Source organism: Parasteatoda tepidariorum, chromosome 8, assembly GCF_982258835.1.
Source record: "Parasteatoda tepidariorum strain Cologne lab strain chromosome 8, Ptep-v5.0, whole genome shotgun sequence".
NCBI lineage: Eukaryota > Metazoa > Arthropoda > Arachnida > Araneae > Theridiidae > Parasteatoda > Parasteatoda tepidariorum.
This window is the reverse complement of record NC_141762.1, coordinates 6,271,736-6,292,804: the sequence shown is the minus strand read 5'-3', so window position 1 is coordinate 6,292,804 and position 21,069 is coordinate 6,271,736. Positions and strand designations below refer to the sequence as shown.

General features: G+C 27.6%; 1 protein-coding gene across 1 annotated transcript; it reads right to left on the bottom strand.

The window, feature by feature from the left end:
* Positions 1-635: 635 nt before the first annotated feature.
* Positions 636-21,063, bottom strand: LOC107445403 (polycomb group RING finger protein 1). The gene is made up of 8 exons (XM_043039673.3): positions 20,731-21,063; positions 20,541-20,643; positions 18,594-18,746; positions 14,900-14,959; positions 13,679-13,784; positions 13,477-13,603; positions 2,200-2,277; positions 636-1,101 (listed from the first exon to the last, which is right to left on the bottom strand). Exons 1-8 carry the CDS (start codon positions 20,737-20,739, stop codon positions 1,063-1,065), a joined length of 675 nt encoding a protein of 224 aa, XP_042895607.1. The 5' UTR covers positions 20,740-21,063; the 3' UTR covers positions 636-1,062.
* Between the last annotated feature and the right edge of the window lie 6 nt (positions 21,064-21,069).

The window sequence follows — 21,069 nt, the reverse complement described above, 5'->3', positions numbered from 1 at the left end:
TGTCATTGCATTGGATTTAAGGCTTTCTAATGTCAATTTTTAGACCCATCACAAGGAATTAGAATAAAGTTAAGAGACTTATCAAAGCTGGAGAAAAGACGCAGACTCAATCTTTTTTATCCCACCCCTCTATCTATATTATTTGGCTTGGTAAGTTTTATCTTCTCAAGTTACAACCATAGGCTTTTTGTTACACCCTATTTAACCCCCCTATTACACCCAACATTAATTTTCCTGCATGTATGTATTTTATACATGTGTGTATTGTACATAAATGTATTTTCATACAGATATATATAATGAACAAATGAAGTACAATTTTTAAATTTTTTACCCTTCAGATTTGTAGACTCTTCTGAACAGATATTAGAATATTTTTAAACTATCAGCATAAGAATCTTTCCTTCAGTTCTCAAATATTATAATATACCACAAAATAGTTTCAATACACTAACAAATATTTACAATCCATACATATTGTTTCATTGGTACCTTTTACAGAATGAAGACTAGTTTTTATTTTCTCAAAATCATTTGAATGCCAAATACAATTCATTTGATTTGAGGCTTCCGATTTAAAATTTTATGCAGGGTGTTCAAAATCTCATGGAAGAAATAATTGTTCCGGAAAATTAGGGTTGAGAAAAAATTGGAATTTTTTTTAATTGATTCATAAAATACACTGTACAAAGTTATGTGTGTGGATTAGCATATCAGGAAAGTAGCCTCCCTGATTTTAATGACACACATGTACTCTTTTGTGTAAATTTTTAGCAGCTATTTTGCAAAAATGTTGCCAAGTTTCATTGTAACACTGCTCAATGTTCACCATCAAGGTGGTTGTTGGCTTGTTCTCATATATTTTATACTACTCAACTTAAAAGCAACGTTTTATAGCACAAAATTCATATTATGCCTGAATTCTGGGACACCCTTTTTATGATCAATCTAAATAATAATATTATAAATAAAAATGTTTCTTTTTACATCATTCAGTAATGCAATTCTTTCTTGTCTAGATGTATTTTTCAAAACATCTGCACTAGTTCAAAGGCACTCAATTTAACTTTTTAGTTGGAATTGAAGCTTCAAAGGAGGATTCTAAAAAAGAAAGAAAATTATTATATAATTCAAAGAGTCAACGTTATCACCAATCACAAATAATAAAGTTATTTTACCTCGTGTCCTTAAAATTACGATTTATTTGAAAAATAAGGAGGAGACGAAAATGCATGGTTACAAAATATCTTATTAGTTCCAAACTTTTTCAACAGATGGCACTGTTGAATGAGAAAAGCAGTAAAAGAATATTTTCATTTAAAATGACCACCATTTGCATCAACAAAGTGTCAGAGTCTGAAGACAAAATGAAAAGGCATCCATGCAAACATTACAGTTAGATTAGTCTGACATGTAGAAGAAAGCATTATCTTTTCAAAACAAATTGATATTTGTAGACATACTTTGCAACTAATTTTGAAATTTAATAAGAACATATCAATGATTTCTAAAGTCACATGCAGCAGACTGTGCATTTTTATCTCTATTAGGGTTTTTTTCGATTGATTTTTAAAATCATCGTAATTTTGGGGATAGCCCATATAAGTATAATGAGGTGAACTATAAGCAATGCCATGTAAGTATAATATCGCAGTTGTCTCCATAAAGTCATTAAAATTTGATATACAATTACTTAGTCAAGTCTGTCAAGTTTACTCCCTAAAAAAGATCGGTCGACTAATTTTACTACAAGTTTACCCTTTTTATATTATCATCAAAAATATTTAAGCCTGCAATTTAAGCAAATTAAAATTCGGAGTAAGCTCATAAATTTAATATACAATTTTAGCTCTAATAAAAAAGAAAGTTACTCTGATAACTTTTCACTCTCACTTTTACTTAAGATTTAAATTAAGATTTTTATGTGTCTGATACTTAAGGTATCAGGCTTTTGAAACTGATAAATAGTTGTATAAATATCAACTTATAACTGATATCAAAAAAATTAGTACTTACCACTCTCTAATAAACATTAAAAAAATTACCCCCTTTTAATGCTTAAAAATAATTGGGAATTGTATTTTTTTTTTTTTTAATAAAATAGAAAGGGAAAAATATTTATATTTTTACAATACTATTTCTGTATTTAATTTTTTTTTCTTCAGAATTCTGAGAATCCCAAACAGATAAAATACTTACTTCATTATTGTGAGACAACCACACCCTTTTTAAACAATGACTGTCTGGAAGAGGTTCACCATCACACAGTGCTATGAGCTAATAAAAAAATAACAAACTTATCAAATACAATATTTTTCAACTACAAACATAAAGTGAGTATGCATAAATATATAATAAAAGAAAAATGTATTAATATATTATGTATTAATTTATTATGCACATTATAAATCTATCCCATAAATAGAGCTTATATCTAATGCATAATCAATTAAAACTTTTCCCACGAAGAAAGTAAAAATACTAAATCTAATTATCTAAGAAAATGTGATGATGTGTTTTAAGTAGATAGGGAGATTGATAAGTCCCATATTACTAAGACCTATTCATTTTTAACCCCTTGCCTACTGCAGGCGTATATAACAGGTGGGCTGAAAAGTTCGTATGCTAACATAGAAAAAAAAAAAATTTGATAAAATTTCATTTTATTATTCAATATAGTTTCCTTCAAGAGTGATACAACAATTATAGCGGTCATATAATTTTTCGATACCATTTTTATAGTACGATTTGTCTTTAGCTTCAAAATAGGGCTTAGTTTCAGTGACTACTTCTTCATTGGCGCTAAATTTCTTTCCAGCGAGCATTCTCTTGAGGTCTGAGAACAGGAAAACCAGCTGGGGACCAGATCTGGAGAATACCGTGGATGCGGAAGCAATTCGAAGACAAATTTATATAATTTTGCCATCATTTTCATTGACTTGTGACATGATGCATTGTCTTGATGAAACAGTAATAGTCGATGGTTATGGTTGTTCCTTTTTCAAAATAGTCAATGAATATTAAACCATGAGCATTCCAAAATACTGATGTCATAACTTTGCCTGCTGACTTTTGCATTTTTCCAAGCTTTGAAGTTGGTTCTTCTCGTGCAGTTCACTCGCTGCCGGTCGATTGGACTCCAGTGTGAAATTTTGGAGCCATGTTTCACTCATTGTCATATATCGACACATAAATTCTGATTTATTACGATTAAACAGCTTCAAACACAGCTCAGAATCATCAATTCCTTGCTGTTTTTGGTCAATTGTGAGCTCGTGCGGCACCCACATTGCCTAGAACTTTCTCATACCCAAATATTCATTCACGATATGTCTAACACTTTCCTTTGATATCTTTAGAGTCTCAGATATTTTGATCAACTGCACTTTATGGTAATCTAAAATTATTTTGCGAACTTATTTGATATTTTCGTCGCTAACAGCCTCTTCAAGGCGTCCACGGTGCGCATCTTCATCGGTGTCTTGGCAGGCAAGGAGTTTAATATATTGTCAAGGAAGATATAAAAATCCCTCTTTCCAAGGTCAAATTGCCTCTTCTATATCAATTTGCAATGCTCTCATTTTCAAAAATGTTATGTTCTCATTCAAATGTAATGTTCATTCAAAATGTAATGTTCTCATTCAAATGTAATTTTTATTCAAAATGTAATGTTCTCATTTTTGGCTCTCTTCAGCTCTTACCCAAACAGAATTCAATTTTTCGATTTGTTCCTATATCAGTTTCAATAACCATCAGCTACACTTCCAATTTACCATGTTAATGCTTTCAAAGCATTACATATTATAATGATGAAAGCTTTGCTGCTTCCTTCATTAGGCGTATCATTGATAGTGGTATATATGAATGTTCATTTAGGCCAATATTGAATGAATAAAACAATAACAGTTGAGTTTCCAGGAAATAATGTGCAAATCATTGAATGTAAATTTAGATTTTATTAAGTATAATTTGAATCAGATAGTGGCCACATCAAAATAAGAAAACCCTTAAAGGGATGAAATAATAATACTCTCTATTGAGAGATCATAAAGCCAGAACAACATTTCTGACCGTTAGAAAATTGAGACTTGGGAGGCCCCCAAAAAGGGGTCCCAGTCTCCACAAATTTGAAATTAAAAGTGAATATATTTATTCTCAACGGACAGAGAAAGTATGGGTAGGAGATCCATAATTAGCGGCGATTTATCACCGTATATCATAGCCAAAAACAAAGTCAACTAGCATATCCACATGGGTTAAAAAGAAAACCTTGGCGATCATGAGTCGCCAACAAATTTATGTGAATTCTTATAACATTTTAGCCGTTGGAAAATTAGAATAAAAAGTTATAAATAGATTTTTGTTTTCGATTAAAGGCGACAGTGAATTAATATGTCTGCTTAATAATGAAATAAAAAGAAAGTATCCGTTACATTGATCTGGAAGAGAAGAAATAAATATTTTATGTTCGTTTAAAAAGATTAAGTTTTTGATTTATTTTAAAAGTAATTCTTCCATTAATAAAATAAGTTTAAGTAATTAAGGATATTTTAAAAGATAGAAAATAAATATGTGTATGCCAATTCTGGCATCACATATATCCCCGCTGGACACAGAAAAAAAATATATATACATATTTTATTTTTTTTTTTTTTTGAATTGGATCTCCCCCATGTTACAAAAAAATTTTATGCATTGAAACATAATATATTCAAGGAACAAAATATGAAATATGCACTTATGTATAATTAAATATCAAAGTAAAATTATTATTCAAAAAACTTTAGAACATACAGTTGTAGTTCTAAGATATACTTTTAACACTCAAGTTACTAAATATCATATGTAAATGTTCTGAGCTATACATGAAAAATTTGCAGAGTATTTAAAATGCTTCATTAGCTGAGCATTGTCATGATCTGGCCAGGATATTTTTAATTTCTCTCAACTCAGAGAGAAGAGCAAACTTACAATATTATTATTTCTACCTTTTCGTACAAGTCCTTTTCTTGAGAAAAATAATTTACTTCAGTTTTGTTTGCCTCCATTATTTCAAACTTATATATTTCAGCATAAAAAAAAATCTGAACATTTTATTATGTTCATCTAAATATTTATACTCGGCAAAAAGAATTCTTATCTTTATTTTAAACAATTATTAAATAGCTCATTTAAAATCATTCACTAAAAGTTGCATTAGCTTTTCACAGTAAAAGTATTTAAATCAAAAAGTAGTATTTTGGTGTGTATTACTTGTATTAAATAACCCTTTTCTTATGCACAGGAAAGTATAAATATATTATCGTATTTCATTTTACATTTAAAAAAATTTAGGACTGAGTAACATGTCCAATATTGTTAATAAAAATTATTGTTATTACATAATTTACAACTTAAAATCCATTTAATCTCTACAGTTGTTCTTAATTTAAAAAAATTATTTCCATTGAATTAATTATTCATAAGTTTATTTACATTGTAAGAAAAAATTTATCTCTATGTCACTTAATGAATTTAATTACCTGGGCCCTAGTAAAGAAAATCACCATAAATCATTTCGCACAGATGCCTCCATGCAAAACAACAGCGACAATGAGTTAGTTTAATCAATATAGATATCAAAATTTATTTATAATGTACTATAGTACTAGTTAAATGTGAGCATGTGGTTGAAATTCAATTATATATATAAATACAAGTATTATTTATGAATTACAAATCTTATAAAATACTTCAAAAAAATATTCATTATTTACCAACTAATCCTAGAATGCTTTGTGTTAGCATCCATTGTGCATAAGGGTTAAAGAATGATATATAAAAATTTGATGAGTTCTTAGAGTAAACGATTTCTTTCATGTAAATATTTATATTGCTTGAACTTTTAATCAATTATACAGTTCTTCATATTTCAACTGCACAAAATATCTTTACACCAAAATTTTACTGTGATTGCAACTTGTTAAAGTCTGTTTTCATTATCACATATGAAAACCAAATAAAAAAATATATAACTTGAAATGCAAAAATAGTAAATATATAAATTGAAAATACACTTGAAATAAAAATATATTTATATGAATGGAAAAAAATGTTTTACTTTATATTTGTAAACAAAATGTTACTGCCTTTACAGCAGGAAAGACTCGAAAAATCAGATATCTTTCATTCACAAAATCAAAAAAAAGTTTCTAAACGATTCTATTCCTTAAATTGTAATGAGATTTATAATTATTATTATTCCTAGAGACATTATCGTTATCATTTAAATGTTCCTTTCTTTTATTCATTAATAATAATCTATCAATATGTATTTTAAAAATCCTACCATGATGATTATCTAACATTTGAATTGAATATGTTACATCAGTATGCTTTTTAATAACCTTGTAAGGACCAGAAAACTTTTTGTTATATTTATCCCTTGATTTAATATACACAATATCATTAGGTATTAAGCATCTGAGTTTTGATTTTTCATTATTACTTTTGTTTTGTTTACATTGGGCGTCTGCAATATTTTCATAAGTTTTATTATACATTTTATTTAAATCCGAAAGAATTTTATCCAAATAATAACCTTTATCTATTTGTTGTACTTGAATATCGGGATTATAAGTATCAAAAATTAATGACAAATTTCGACCGAAATGTATTACATTAGGTGAATATCCAGTTGTGCTATGCTTAGCACCATTATACAAGTTTTTATGAATTCTTGCTGCATTTTTAAAATTTATGCCATCGTTCATTAAAGAATTTATTGTTGATTTTATGCTGGTATTGATTCGTTCACTAACAGAATTAGCGGCAGGATGTGCACAAGTAGTGTGATTCATTTTAATTCCTAATGATTTTGAAAAATATTCAAATATTTCTGATGTAAATTGAGTACCTAAATCTGTTAAGATCATATCAGGTCTGCCATAAGTGCAAATATATGCAAAAAGACAATCAGTGACAGCTTCGGTAGTAATTTTTGTTAATGTAAAAAGTTCTAAATGTTTGCTGAAATGATCAATAAGAGTTAAAATATATTGTTGATTAGAAAAAGGTCCTACTATGTCTAAAGAAACAAATTCAGATGGTCCTTTGGGAATAAAATTATTTTGTAAAGGAGCGTGAGGTATTCTATGGTGTTTGTTTTCCATACATTTGGGGCAAGATTTAACAAAATTTTCTGTATCTGAATACATACCATACCAAAAATATCTACATTTTAAAAATTGGTAAGTTTTCTTAATTCCAAAATGTGGAAGATGAATTATTGCAAGAACTTTAGATATTAAGGATTTAGGAACAACAATGACAGGAAATTCTCTATCATTTTCCATATGTACATACATTAATAATTTAGTGTCAGAATCAATAAAGTAATGTTGATTGGATTTAGTGAATTGTTTATTTTCAATATTAATGTAAATTTTCTTGATATTTTTATCTAATTTTTGTTCAATTAAAAATGTTTGATTAGAAATTTCCAAAAGGGGGTCTTTGTTTACATTGGTATTATTTATATAATTTTGTTCATCATCATTTGAGTTTTCAATAAAAGGAAATATTTCATCATTTACTTGAAGTAATTGAGGATTACTACATATGTCCTGTTGGGGAGGTTCTTGTTCTAATCTACTAAAATAATCTGCCAAAACATTTTTAACTCCAGAAATGTGCTTAAAAGTAAAAGAATATTCGCTTAACTGAATTAACCATCTAGTTGTTAAGTCCATGGGAGACGAAGTTTTCTTATAATGTTTAAGGGGTTTACTATCAGATAAAATAATAAAATGTCTATTATACAGATAATGTTTAAAAGCCAAAACTGATTTTACTATAGCCATTAATTCGATTTTGATGGCAGGGTACTTTCTTTCTGCATTTTTAAGTGTTTTGGAAAAATATGACACAGGAGACAGTTTACCATCAAATTCCTGTAAAAGTACACCAGAAATAGCAAAATTTGAACCATCTGTATTTAAAATAAAATCTTTATCCCATTGTGGGAGTCTAATGAATGGTTTATTGAAAAATATCTCTTGTAGAGAATTAAAAACATTCTGATGTTCCTGAGTCCATTTGAATTTAACTTTAGGGGAGGTCAAATCAATTAGCGGTTGAATTTGCTTAGTATAACATGGTATTAAATTTCTATAATATCCACAAACACCAATGAATTTCTTAAGTTGTCTTTTAGTTTTTGGAATAGGAAAAGATGTAATTTTAATGATGTTTGATTCAATTGGTAAAACTTTCTGTTCTGATATTTTAAATCCTAAATAATCAATTTCTTGAAGGTGAAATTTACATTTACTTGGTGATAGAGTTATATTATATTTAGTTAAAACAGAAATGAGAACCTTAAGTTTTTCTACCGTTTCCTCAAAAGAATTACTTGCAATGACTATATCATCTTGGTACGCGAAAATTCCCTCTAGTCGAGTTTCCTCAATTATTGAATCCATAAGGGCCTGAAAAGTTGCAGAAGCTGTTTTTAAGCCAAAAACTAATCTTTTATTTTTAAAAGTTCCCCAAGGGGTTGTAAATGCTAGCTTATCTTGGTATTCTTCAGGGAGGTTCAATTGCCAAAAAGCACTAGGAAGATCATATGATGAAAAGAACTTATAATTAGACAAATTTAGAATGATATTTTGAATCTTAGGAAGTGGGTAAGCCGAATGTTTAACAATGCTGTTAATTAATCGTAAGTCTAAAGCTAATCTAAATTTTTGTTTTTGTTTGGGGTCATTAGTATTCTTTTTCTTAACCAAAAGCATTGGGCAAGACCACTGTGTTGCACTCCTTTCGATCAAACCTGCTTCGACCATTTCATGCAATTGCTTAAGTGTCTCTTGTTGAAGAGCTTGAGGCACAGGAAATGGCAAAGTGCGAATAGGATAATCATGAATAAAAGAAATTTCAGGTATTACTTTATCTGTGTGCCCGAGTGTCTTTAAAGATTTTGAAAAGACTTGATAATTCTCTAACAATAAATGTTTTAATTGCTTTTGTTTTGCTTCATCAAGATGACCTAGCTGGAAATCATCTTCTTTCAATTCCCTTTTTCTTAAGTCCACAATATCTTTTGTTGGTACAATTAAATTTAAAAATTCCTGTCTTTTAGTTTGGTCTAGTTCTTGATTATTGGCAATAGAATCATTTAAATTTAATTTTGAATAGTCATAATCTTGGATAGTATCTATAGGATACATTTGACCGATAGCTTGTCCTTTATTTAAATGTAAAGTCTCTTCAGATTTATTTTTAAGAAAAATATTACAAGCATAGTACTTATTCTTTTTGTTATAGAATCCATGAAAATTTTTAACTTGTTCTAAATTATGTATTGAAGAATAAATTTCAATATTTTTATAGTCTATTCTTGGTTCAAAAATTACATTAGTATTCAAAGGATTCTTAACTATTACTTTAGCATAAATATATTCTTCAGGATTCAACAAAATTTTATGATTTAGTACAGCTTGACCATTTTGTTTAGTGTCCAAATTTTGTTTGTTTACATTTTGTTTATTTACATTATGAATCTCTCCACAAATATCCGACACAATATCTCCATCAAAATCAATGTCTACATTATCCGTACATTGTTTTTGTCCTATTAATGGTACTTTTTCGCCATTAATTGTTATAAAATTGCCCTTAGGTGACAATTGAATGTTATGCATTAGCATAAAATCATATCCCAATATCCCTTCAAAAACTGAATTATCTAAATGTGTAACAAAAAGTGTATGTTTGTATAGCTTGTTGTTGATTTTAAATGAGATTTGAATACAACTTAAAAATGAAACCTTAGAGTTTATAGTACTAATTGAAACTGAACGTGAAATATATTTATATTTAATGTTATGTTTAAGTTTATTAAATGTTTCATTAGAAATTATTGAAAGAGAAGAGCCTGAATCAATCAGAAATGGGGCAGAATAATCTTTAAGTTGTACATTAATGAGGGGTAGTTTAGGTATTTCATTGTGTACATTTGCAATAATTTCATTAAGTTCATTAGTTTGAGTAAAACATTCATTTTGCATTTTTATTTTATTAACTGTTTGGGTAAAATTATCTTTCTTTTCATTAATGCTTGACTTATTATTAGCTGATGACAAAATATTAGGTGATAGCTCAAATGCATCAGCCTTATTTGAGCTAAAATTTAGTTTAAATTGGGGTTAAAAGTGGTGGCATTAGGATTTGGGTAAGTTTGTTGTCTATTATCATTATTATAATTAGGATTATTATACGAGTGATCTCGATTATTTAGGTAACTTCTATTAGGGTAAAATCTATTGCTTCTAAAGTTCCTTCGAGTTTGAAAATTTCTATTATGTTGATTAATCTGCACATCCGATTGAGAAATATTCACAAATTCTCTACAAAATTTCATAATGTGACCATGCTTGCCACAGAAAACACAAAAATTCTGCCGAAAGGTATGTTGGTTATTATGATAAGGGGCCTTACGATAATTACTACTATTCGAATAAGTTTTCGATTTAAAATTTCTATTTTTGCTTTCAAATTGTCTCTTATTTCCATCAGATTTATTTTTATTATCATTATTATTTGAAACAATATTGTTTATCTGCTCTTTTAAATTTGAAATTTCCGAATTTAGATTTAAGATCTCATCAGTCCCTTTAAATTGGTTGTTAATAGCCGAGTCGATATTCTGAAGTTGCTGTGCTCTTTCGACAGCATTCTCATAACTTTTAATATTTTCTTTCAAAATTGTGACCTTAATATCATGAGGAAGAGCTCCCATTAGATGCGTGTACTTTAAAGTATCAATTGCATCTGAATCATTTAAGTTAGGATACATTTTATGGAAAGTTATGTTTATCCTATGAGCTAAGGATCTTATTGTTTCCTGAGGTTTCAACAAAATATTATTCAAAGCAAAAATAGATGAATTATCATCTTGTCTAAAAAAATCCAAAAATTTATGTTTTATTTCAGTCAGTGTTTTCATTTTAACCAATGAAGGTTCCTCAATATAAAATTTTAAAGCATTGCCTGAGATTAAAGATCTAAAAGTTGCAATAGCTTGTTCTTCATCTAAAGAATTAATCTTAACATAATCTTCTAATTGAAGAAAGAAAAACTTTAATGTGATTGGATCACCAGCAAAGGGTTGAATATGAAAGTTTATATTATTCTTACGTTTAGACATATTTATTAATCAGATAACTTAAAATTATAAATAGATATGAAAAATAGTTATACCAATTAAAATATCAAGTTAAGAAAAATAATAATCATTTAAAAAAAATGAACATATAACAGCAATAATAAATTGTAATCATTAAAATAAATAGAATATAAGATATTCATATCAAATGAAAATTAATTCCAAAAATATTTAATGAGAATAAGAAATAATTGCTTTAAAAAAATGTTATGCATTGAAAATATTAAGTACTGAATCTGTAAAATAATCAGTTAGAAATTGAAAAGCACTTAATAATGCAAGAATCTAATTGTGTTAATTTAAAAAAAAATTTTTTACTGCAAAAAAAAAGCTCCGATTTTGATGAAAGAGAGAGAGAAAAAAAATTCACTGTTGAGAGAGACACACACACAGTTGACTTTCATCTTTTCAAAGTGAGAAACACTTTCTTGAATAATATACTGATGAAACAGGAATTCACACTTTTGAAGAGGTTAAAGAACACCACTGGAATACTTTTTTTTTTTTGTAACAGACCCGAACACTCTTGAACATGTAAGGAACACCGTAGAAATTGATTTCAATCTTTTGGAAGAATATTATGAGAAGCACAGAAGACTCGTTTTTCTTTTAAAAACATCTACTGCTGGAAAACTCACTGGTAGGCTGCGCCGGACAGTAACAGATATTCATCAGGACCCCGAAAATCAGAGAACACCGGCTGGAATTTTAAACAGGATGCAAATAGGGATGATACATGATTAGCAATTTTTTTCAAAGATACGTTTCCCCGTCTTAAGGCACCATTTTTATAATGATGAAAGCTTTGCTGCTTCCTTCATTAGGCGTATCGTTGATAGTGGTATATATGAATGTTCATTTAGGCCAATATTGAATGAATAAAACAATAACAGTTGAGTTTCCAGGAAATAATGTGCAAATCATTGAATGTAAATTTAGATTTTATTAAGTATAATTTGAATCAGATAGTGGCCACATCAAAATAAGAAATCCCTTAAAGGGATGAAATAATAATACTCTCTATTGAGAGATCATAAAGCCAGAACAACATTTCTGACCGTTAGAAAATTGAGACTTGGGAGGCCCCCCAAAAAGGGGTCCCAGTCTCCACAAATTTGAAATTAAAAGTGAATATATTTATTCTCAACGGACAGAGAAAGTATGGGTAGGAGATCCATAATTAGCGGCGATTTATCACCGTATATCATAGCCAAAAACAAAGCCAACTAGCATATCCACATGGGTTAAAAAGAACACCTTGGCGATCACGAGTCGCCAACAAATTTATGTGAATTCTTATAACCATGCAACCGAAATATTTTAGCCGTTGGAAAATTAGAATAAAAAGTTATAAATAGATTTTTGTTTTCGATTAAAGGCGACAGTGAATTAATATGTCTGCTTAATAATGAAATAAAAAGAAAGTATCCGTTACATTGATCTGGAAGAGAAGAAATAAATATTTTATGTTCATTTAAAAAGATTAAGCTTTTGATTTATTTTAAAAGTAATTCTTCCATTAATAAAATAAGTTTAAGTAATTAAGGATATTTTAAAAGATAGAAAATAAATATGTGTATGCCAATTCTGGCATCACACACACATATATATATATATATATATATATAATCAATTCTTTTATTACTCCGCAAAATGTTCAATATTTAATTTAAATACCTAATTTTCAAACCTGATGATATGATCTTAATTTTGTGACATGAGTTCGGGAATGAGAAGCGCTCTGAATAGCTTAAACTCTTGAATGAGGAATTTTTTAAAAATCCCATGAGCAATTTGAGAAACCATTTTGAAACAATCTATTTTGAAAAAAAAATTTAATGATCAATCATTTAAAAAAATTTTAAATAATCTATTTTGAATGAACAATTGTTTGATTGAATTCCTGCTTGTTTAAATAGAACACCAAATCTTTTTTGGTTATTAACATTTGCCTTTCTTTAATTGATTTTTTGAATCACCTGTTACTTTTGGAATACTCAGTAATATTGGTTGTTAGTTATGTTTTTTTAAAATATTATTTTTTTAATAGCAGTAATTAAAGAATTAAGAAAAGTCATTTTTGTTTGAAAGATGTGATCAAATTTTTTTATTTAATTTTTTTAATTGAAATTGCACCAACAGAACACCTAAAAAAAATTTATAATAATCATTTTAACAATAAACAGATGATTAGATAGATTTTTAATTTTATCTTTAAAAAATATTTTTCATTGCTTACAGTAATAATAAATTTTTTAAAAAAATCGTACTTCTTTGTTTGAAAGATGAGGCCAAATTTTTTTAATTAATTTTTTCAAATGGAACACTTGGGCACGAACAGAGCACCTAACAAACTTTCTCAGTGGATATTTTAACTCCTGGTCATACAAGTCATTCCTACAAAAAGAAGAAAAAGTTTTTTAAACTAAAGGCACACAAAAAGTCATAAAATTAAGGGTAAAATTTAATTACTCATCATAGGGCTCTAAACAAATGTGAATAAGTTCATCATTCATAAAATAGTGCTGGGTAGATAAATAAACATCTTCTGATTCTTCCAAATTATTTTCAACGGAACCTGGAGAAATAAAAATTTTAACATATGAAAAAAGCACATAATTTCTATTTAAGAAAAAATAGCTAAATCATTTTCAACTTCCACAAAACTAAAATATAATATAAAATATTCATCAATGCATAATAAAAAAAATTTCATAAAATATAACCTTAGGAGAGATAAAAATCTAATAAGTCTTGTCAATCATGTTTCTGAATGTTACAATTTCTGCAAGAAAAATTTTTTAATGATATTGAATTTATATTAAAAAGAAACAATGAGTAATTTTTCTTCGCTATTCTGGAGTAACGGATAATGAATCACCTCTTCATTCTATTCTAGGGAAGAAGCTACTGCTACTATGGGTGACCTAAATTTTATTCATTCCAACATATTTCACATTTTGCTACTCTAAGATTGATATTGGACAAGAATAGACTCAGCAGTCTTTTAGTATATTTAGAAATCATGTTTGTGAAATCGTGTTTATGAAAATCATGTTTGCAGACGTTAAATGCATATAATTCCGCTAAAAAAATCAAAAAGTTCGAATTTTTGTTAAAATTTTTTTTCAAAAATTGGCTTTTACAGATGTAACATATTGCGATCCATTTGTATTACAAGACTGCAAGTATTCTTAACACTCAGTTTTTAATTTTTTTAAGACTAATGAAAACCACTAAACATAGTTAGCATAAATGGTACGAGGAGTAATTTTAACAAATATTATTAGAGCAGTTTGATGTTTTTCAACAGAGTTATAGGCATTTTAAAGCTGCAAAAATGACATTCATAAATCATGGAAAGTTAAATATCCATGATGATGTTTTGTTATACAAACTTGTTTAGTAAATTATCTCATACTTGGCTGGCACTTAGAATGAAATACTATATAAAAGTTTTGAATATTTCTGAAAAGGAGTTTAAAAAATTCCATCTAAATATAATAATTACTTTTGAAAAGATTTTCCAGAGCGTTGACAGTTAAAAAAAAGCTAGAAAAAATTAAACCAAAAGGACATTTTTCTTAAATAGTGTACACAAAGATATGCACATTTATGCTTTAAAGAAGGCGAAATATTTATCATGTGACACAAAAGAAATAGAGAAGTGAAGAAACAAAAATATGATCTTACCCCCATAAGGATTTTTTAATCCCCTTGTCATCTCAAAATCTCGACGTCTCTTCATTTCATCTGTAAATAAAATTCTTATTTATTCAAATTCATTTATTTTTATTTGAAAGAAAACATTTAAATGGTTTAAAAAAATTTACATCAAGAATGCATCTGAAAAATTATTTATTTGAATAATTGCTGAACCAAAAAATCTAAATTATAAGCATTAAATAATTAATAAAGTTAAACTACATAAAAAAATAATAAGGAATACTACAGAGAACTTTTATCAGGTATCTAAAAAAACAAGAAAAATTTTGCTGTCCCCCCCCCCTATTTTGAATTAAAAAGATAGAAGCAAAATGTTGAAATCCCAGTCATCCTTGAAGTTGAGTAAAAGGAAACGTGTGAGGTCCTTGATTTACAAGAGGAATTGCGTTACACATGCATATCAATAAACAGAGGATGGAAGGGTAATAAAAAAATATATATCTACACTTCACTATGCAAATATAATAAAGTTAAAAAAAAGTGAAGCGAAAATGCAAATTTTTAATTGGAATATGAAAATAGCTAATATACGAGTATTTGTAATCAATAGTTAAATCGAAGTATAGTTAACTGTACAGTACAAAAACTTTTTTTACGGTTTTCAGAAAACAGGGAAAGCTAGCTACTCAAGTCATTTTTTAACTAGAACAACTGAGTTATCCTTAAAGCTGTGAAGGAAAGGTGAAGACGATTCATTTCTCTTATTTTTATCCTATCAAGCATAAAGGAGCAACAGGCTTAAATAAAATAAAATGAAAATAAAATCTCAAAAAAACTTTTTGGAAGCAAATAATTGACTCCTGTTTCTCTAGTTTCAACTCATTCGCCATCAACTAATTCTGACAAAGAAATTTCGAAAAAAACTGAATTGGCACTGAATTTCGAATAAAACATCGTATTGTATGAAATATTTAAATTGTTTTTTAGAAGAAGTTTAACTCTGGAGTTGAATAGACGTGTTCAAACGAAACTACAATTAAACAAAACGTTCCAAGAGCTCATGTTTAAGATCCCGTGACATCACCTAAAATGGATAACTTATGTAATGGCGCGTTTGCAAACTGAATGCCGAAATACAACGTTCTCTGCTCCACAGAAAAATTAAGTCAAATTCAGTTATTTCATAATATTACACATTTTGATAAATTTTTATGGTAATGAATAAGTGCCCTTTTAAAACTTATAGTGCCTTTTTCTGAGAGGAAACACCTGTTTATTTCCTAGGGAGAACTCTGTTTTTAGTACAGCCAAATTTGTTTATTGCAAGTGTTGATTTAAAGACAACATTTTGCAAAGTTTTAATTTTGAAACTCAGTTATTCTGAATTCTCAAATTCAACATAGAAATTTAATGTCATTATCTTTAAGAGGATTTTTAAACGCCCATTAAGAGGATTTTTAAACGCCCCAAAATTAAACTAAATAAACCATACATACAAAAAATGTCCGAATAAGTCTAACCATGAATCACACAACTTAGAAGACATGTGAATCATTAAATAGATTCTATATATTGTTATTCATATCTGTGAACAGGTTTCTCACCAAATGTTTCACAGAATCTAACATTTAAATCACAGGACCACTGCTATATGAAGATTGTCATGTCATGAATCCAGCAAGTCAAAGAGTTATTGAAATTTAATCCCAAAAAACTCAAACCTTATTTCAATCAATGTAAATAAAGTTTAAAAAAATGAGTCATTTTTAAAGATGTTCATGTTGATGTATGTAGAACATGCCTTTTATTTTTGATAGTTTTAACCAACTCATTTTTATAGGAGAACCCTTATTTTTAATTCTCTTAATCCCTAAGTTCTCATTATAAGCGAGTTTGTATCTTGTTAATATAATAACAGGGTTCCCACTCTTTTAACAAAGCAAAAATTAAGCCCTCTTAAGGACTTTTCTTTAAAAAAATCAAGTACTTTTTTGAAAAATTAAGACTTTAATATAGTATAATTGTTTATCATCGTATACATATACACTACCAGTGACAGTACCATTTATTTACCTTTCTTAAAAAAAATAATAATAAAGCAATTTTATCATAATGTAAGTACTAATATAATTGTATTAATTGACAGGGCTCACCAAATAAGTACCAGGTAATTTTTGCATACCTTGGTTGCTTTAAAAAAAATAAATAAATAAAAAAAAAACATTTTCAGATTGTTAAAATTTTACATAATCTATTAAACTAATCAGTATTCCATTTGTAATGATTTCATTGAAATTGAATAGTAAAATTAAATGCAGAAATTAAGATTTGCAATTTTTTTCATGTATATTTTTAGAAAAAAAAGAGTAAATAAAGAAATTTGGCAAAAACATTGAAAAAATTATTACAACAAATGTTTATGTTTTGCTACTAGACCAGAAAATGTGTTATATTTATTTTCATGATGAACTTCACACAAAATTATTTCCAGCCAAACCTATTATTAGGAATTAACTTTACATAATGTTACTAAACATTCTGGCGAAAAACATGAACTAATTTTAAAGCAACCAAAAAGTGAATAAAAATTAAAAACGGTATATAGAGTTGCAATGTTAACTGAATAAAATGAAAATTAAAATCAAGGATCTTTTAGTTAAGTAGATTAAAATTTTTATGTAACAATCTGCTTGTCCTTAAGAAATAAAAATAATAGCGCAACAATCTAAATCTTAAAAAAAAAAAAAAAAAAATTTACATTACAACAAAACAAATTGTAAATAGTTACCAAATATTTAACATTAATATAAAATAATATTTATATTATTTTATATTATTGTGTTAGAAGAAAATCATGCTTTCTTATTTAGTACTCAGGAAAATTTTTTTTAAGTATTTTTGAAAAAAACCTGAGGTTTTCATCCTAACCCAATTAACCCCAGGTTTTTGATGAAAAACCTAGGTGGCCTGGGATTTTTCAAATCCTATTTCCTACAGATCTGTTTAATTTTTAGTACAAACACAAATTTTAATAAATGTTACTGCTTTCCATAAATTTACAATTGCCTATTTCAGATTGAAATACTATACAAATATATTTAATTCTTAAAGATTTTAGGAAATAGTTTTCGTTAGGAATTCCAGTTCAAAAAAATTTTTCTGATACTTCTTTTCTTTGTGTTTTATTTAATTCCTATAAGCAGATGTGTTATCAGTAGAACTGAATTTCTTGAATTCTGTCAATTTTGAAGGTTTGTGTCTTCTACTTACTTCTACTACCTTAAAACTGCCTCCCCCACAAAAAAAAGCACTATCTCTTCGATGTGCAGTATCCCCTTGTCCACACTATTCTTTTCTCTTAAAATGCTTCACTCTCTTCTAGGCCAAAAGGCAGTACCATTCTAGGCAAAAGGCAGAACATATTAATGAAATTACATGCTTTCTTCCCCTTGCCTGTAGCATTTTACATAAATTTTGTCTCTCACACACATTAATATTGTCTCCCTGAAATGCTTTACCCTCAATGCATGCTCTAATTCTAAGTCAAATATAATGAAGCTATCAAATATAATGAAGCTAAAAAATTAAGGACTTTTAAAAACCTTGTATCAAAATTAAGCAGTTTTAAGGACTTTTTATGACCATTGGAACCCTGTATAATTAATTATTTATTTAAGGTTTAACAGTCATAAAACTGCTAATAAGAAAGTAAGAAACTTACCGTCCCAGAGACCAGGTACTACTTTATAAACAATGTCCTGAAGAGTTCTGTCTATCTTCAAGTTAAGTAATGGCTGTGTTTCATGAACTTTGACATTGCACATTGGACAATACTTAGTTGTTTGTAAATACTTCACTATGCAGCTCTTACAAACTAAATAATAAATACACAGTAAGAAATTAATAACAAGAATTTATTAAATTAAAATAATAAGAGATGTTCTAAATTATATGAAATTACAAAAAAATTTTTAATTCACGTACATAAATAATTTAAAAATCCACAATCTCTCAATCAGATAAAATACGTAACATTTTTTTGTGTTGATTTTTCATCAATTTCGCTGTTTTTTATTAATTGTTAAGTGTTTAGAATTTTTGTAAAGTTATCTTTAAAGTTTAGATGGAATTATATACATGTATACATCTAAGATGCGGCAAAAAAACTTGGGCAAACAGTTTTCAAACTTTTTTAATAAATTAATTTACAAAATATAACAAATAATAAGAAGAATAGAATTTAATTGGTTTCAAAGTGACCGCCTTTCGCAGCAATGCAAAGGCGCAAACTATCTTTAATCTATTCCATTCTCATTTACTTTACGGAGTCAAAACTTTTGTGTATAAGAGTAAACAAACTATTTCACACTGTTGTTTTCCTAGCTCACACAATTTTAAAATCGCAGATCTTTAGCCCGACATCAAAAGCTAAACAATGCACAAACAAAAAGATATAAAATAGTTTATAATTACAGTGGCAGACAAAAATAAATGAACACAGATATTAAAAAGAAATTAATTAAATTCCATTCTATGGTGCAACAGCTTTGAGTTTTTTCGTCGCACCCTGCACATATCAGGTTGAGAAAGATTTTATTAGCAATGCTGAGCATAATATGAGTATTTGCCTAGAATTGTTTTGATTGCATTGTGTCATAATTAATGATATACCTAACATTAATTTGAAAAATAAGATTAACATTACATCAACATTTTTATTTTAGCATAACCCAGAGCATTATTAACATATATGTATTAAACATGAATAAATATTAATAAAGTAAATGCATAGAATTTTTATTCACGTAGAAATAATATTATCAAAATAATTTTGTGCCATAGGCAAGTTCATACCTTTTTACAATAAAATGTGACATGTAAACTTTAATTTTTTTCTTATGCACCATGAATAGGGTAAAAAAAAATTTAATAAAAATAAGCAAGACATGAGGAATAAAAAATCAAGAGCTAACTTTCCTTAATTAACTAGCATTTATCAAATCAAAGTCAATTATATAAATTTGGTTTCATCAAAAATATTCGATTTTTTCCCCTAGACTTTTGGTGTTGTTAATTTGTCCCATCAGGAAACTTAGTAAATTTCATCACATTTTTAATTTTAAAATGCCCGGCATGTAAAGAGAAAAAATACACAGTTGTATCTTTTATCCTTATGTACATGTAAAGCAAAATAAAAAATAGACATATGTTTACAAAAAATTTTAGAGCCAAATGTATAGTTTTTGTTCTCTATAGGTAGGTATAACTATTTATATATTCAGCATTAAATTACATTATAAATTTAGATTATAATGGAAAACTCTTTCTTTAAAGAATTCAAATAAACCAAATAGGAACAAACAGTAAACCAAATAGAAACAAAGGCTTATAAACACATCTTATTTTCGTTCAGGAGATTTGAAAGCATTGAACCATGAGAAACTGAAGGGGAAAAAACTCTATGGAACCAACCCAAAAATAATGCTTAGTCAAAAATAATGCATAGTCATCCTAATGGACATAGTCTGTAAATATTTGCTTTTATGTTTCAAAAAGTTTAAAATAACTTTGCCGTTGGTAAAAAAATAAGAAATCATCCCCAAAATGGATTAATAATTATAATGAAAAGCGATTAAAAATAAATAACAATAAGAGAAGAGTTGCTTACATGTATGCAGACATTCTGAAATTGTAGTAGCATCAATGAAATATCCAGCACAGAGAATGCATACAATTTGAGGATTAAGGTCCCGTATGCATACTCTGTGCTCCTAAAAAAAGAAATGAAGAATTATGATAATTCATTATAATCAAGCTAACACATTATGTCACTGTCACACCTCAATTCAAATGCATACCAATTCCATATCCTAAATCCAAAATCATTGAAAATAAAAAGTAACAGTAAATACCGGAAATAAATAATCAATCATATTATTTGTTTTCCGGAATATTTTATCACTTTTCGTATATGGATTGAATTTTTTTTAATGTAAAAATTCAGTCCTTAAACAAATTTTAGCTATAAATAAAAATTACATAATCTTCAAAACAAAAAATAAATAAAAGTGAAATACAGAATAGACTAACAATATTTTTTGTATATTTTTCAACTAAATGAACTATTTTTTCCAGGTTTGATATTGGTTTGGTGGATTGTATAAATATGAGGTTGTATAAAATTTGACAATTAGATC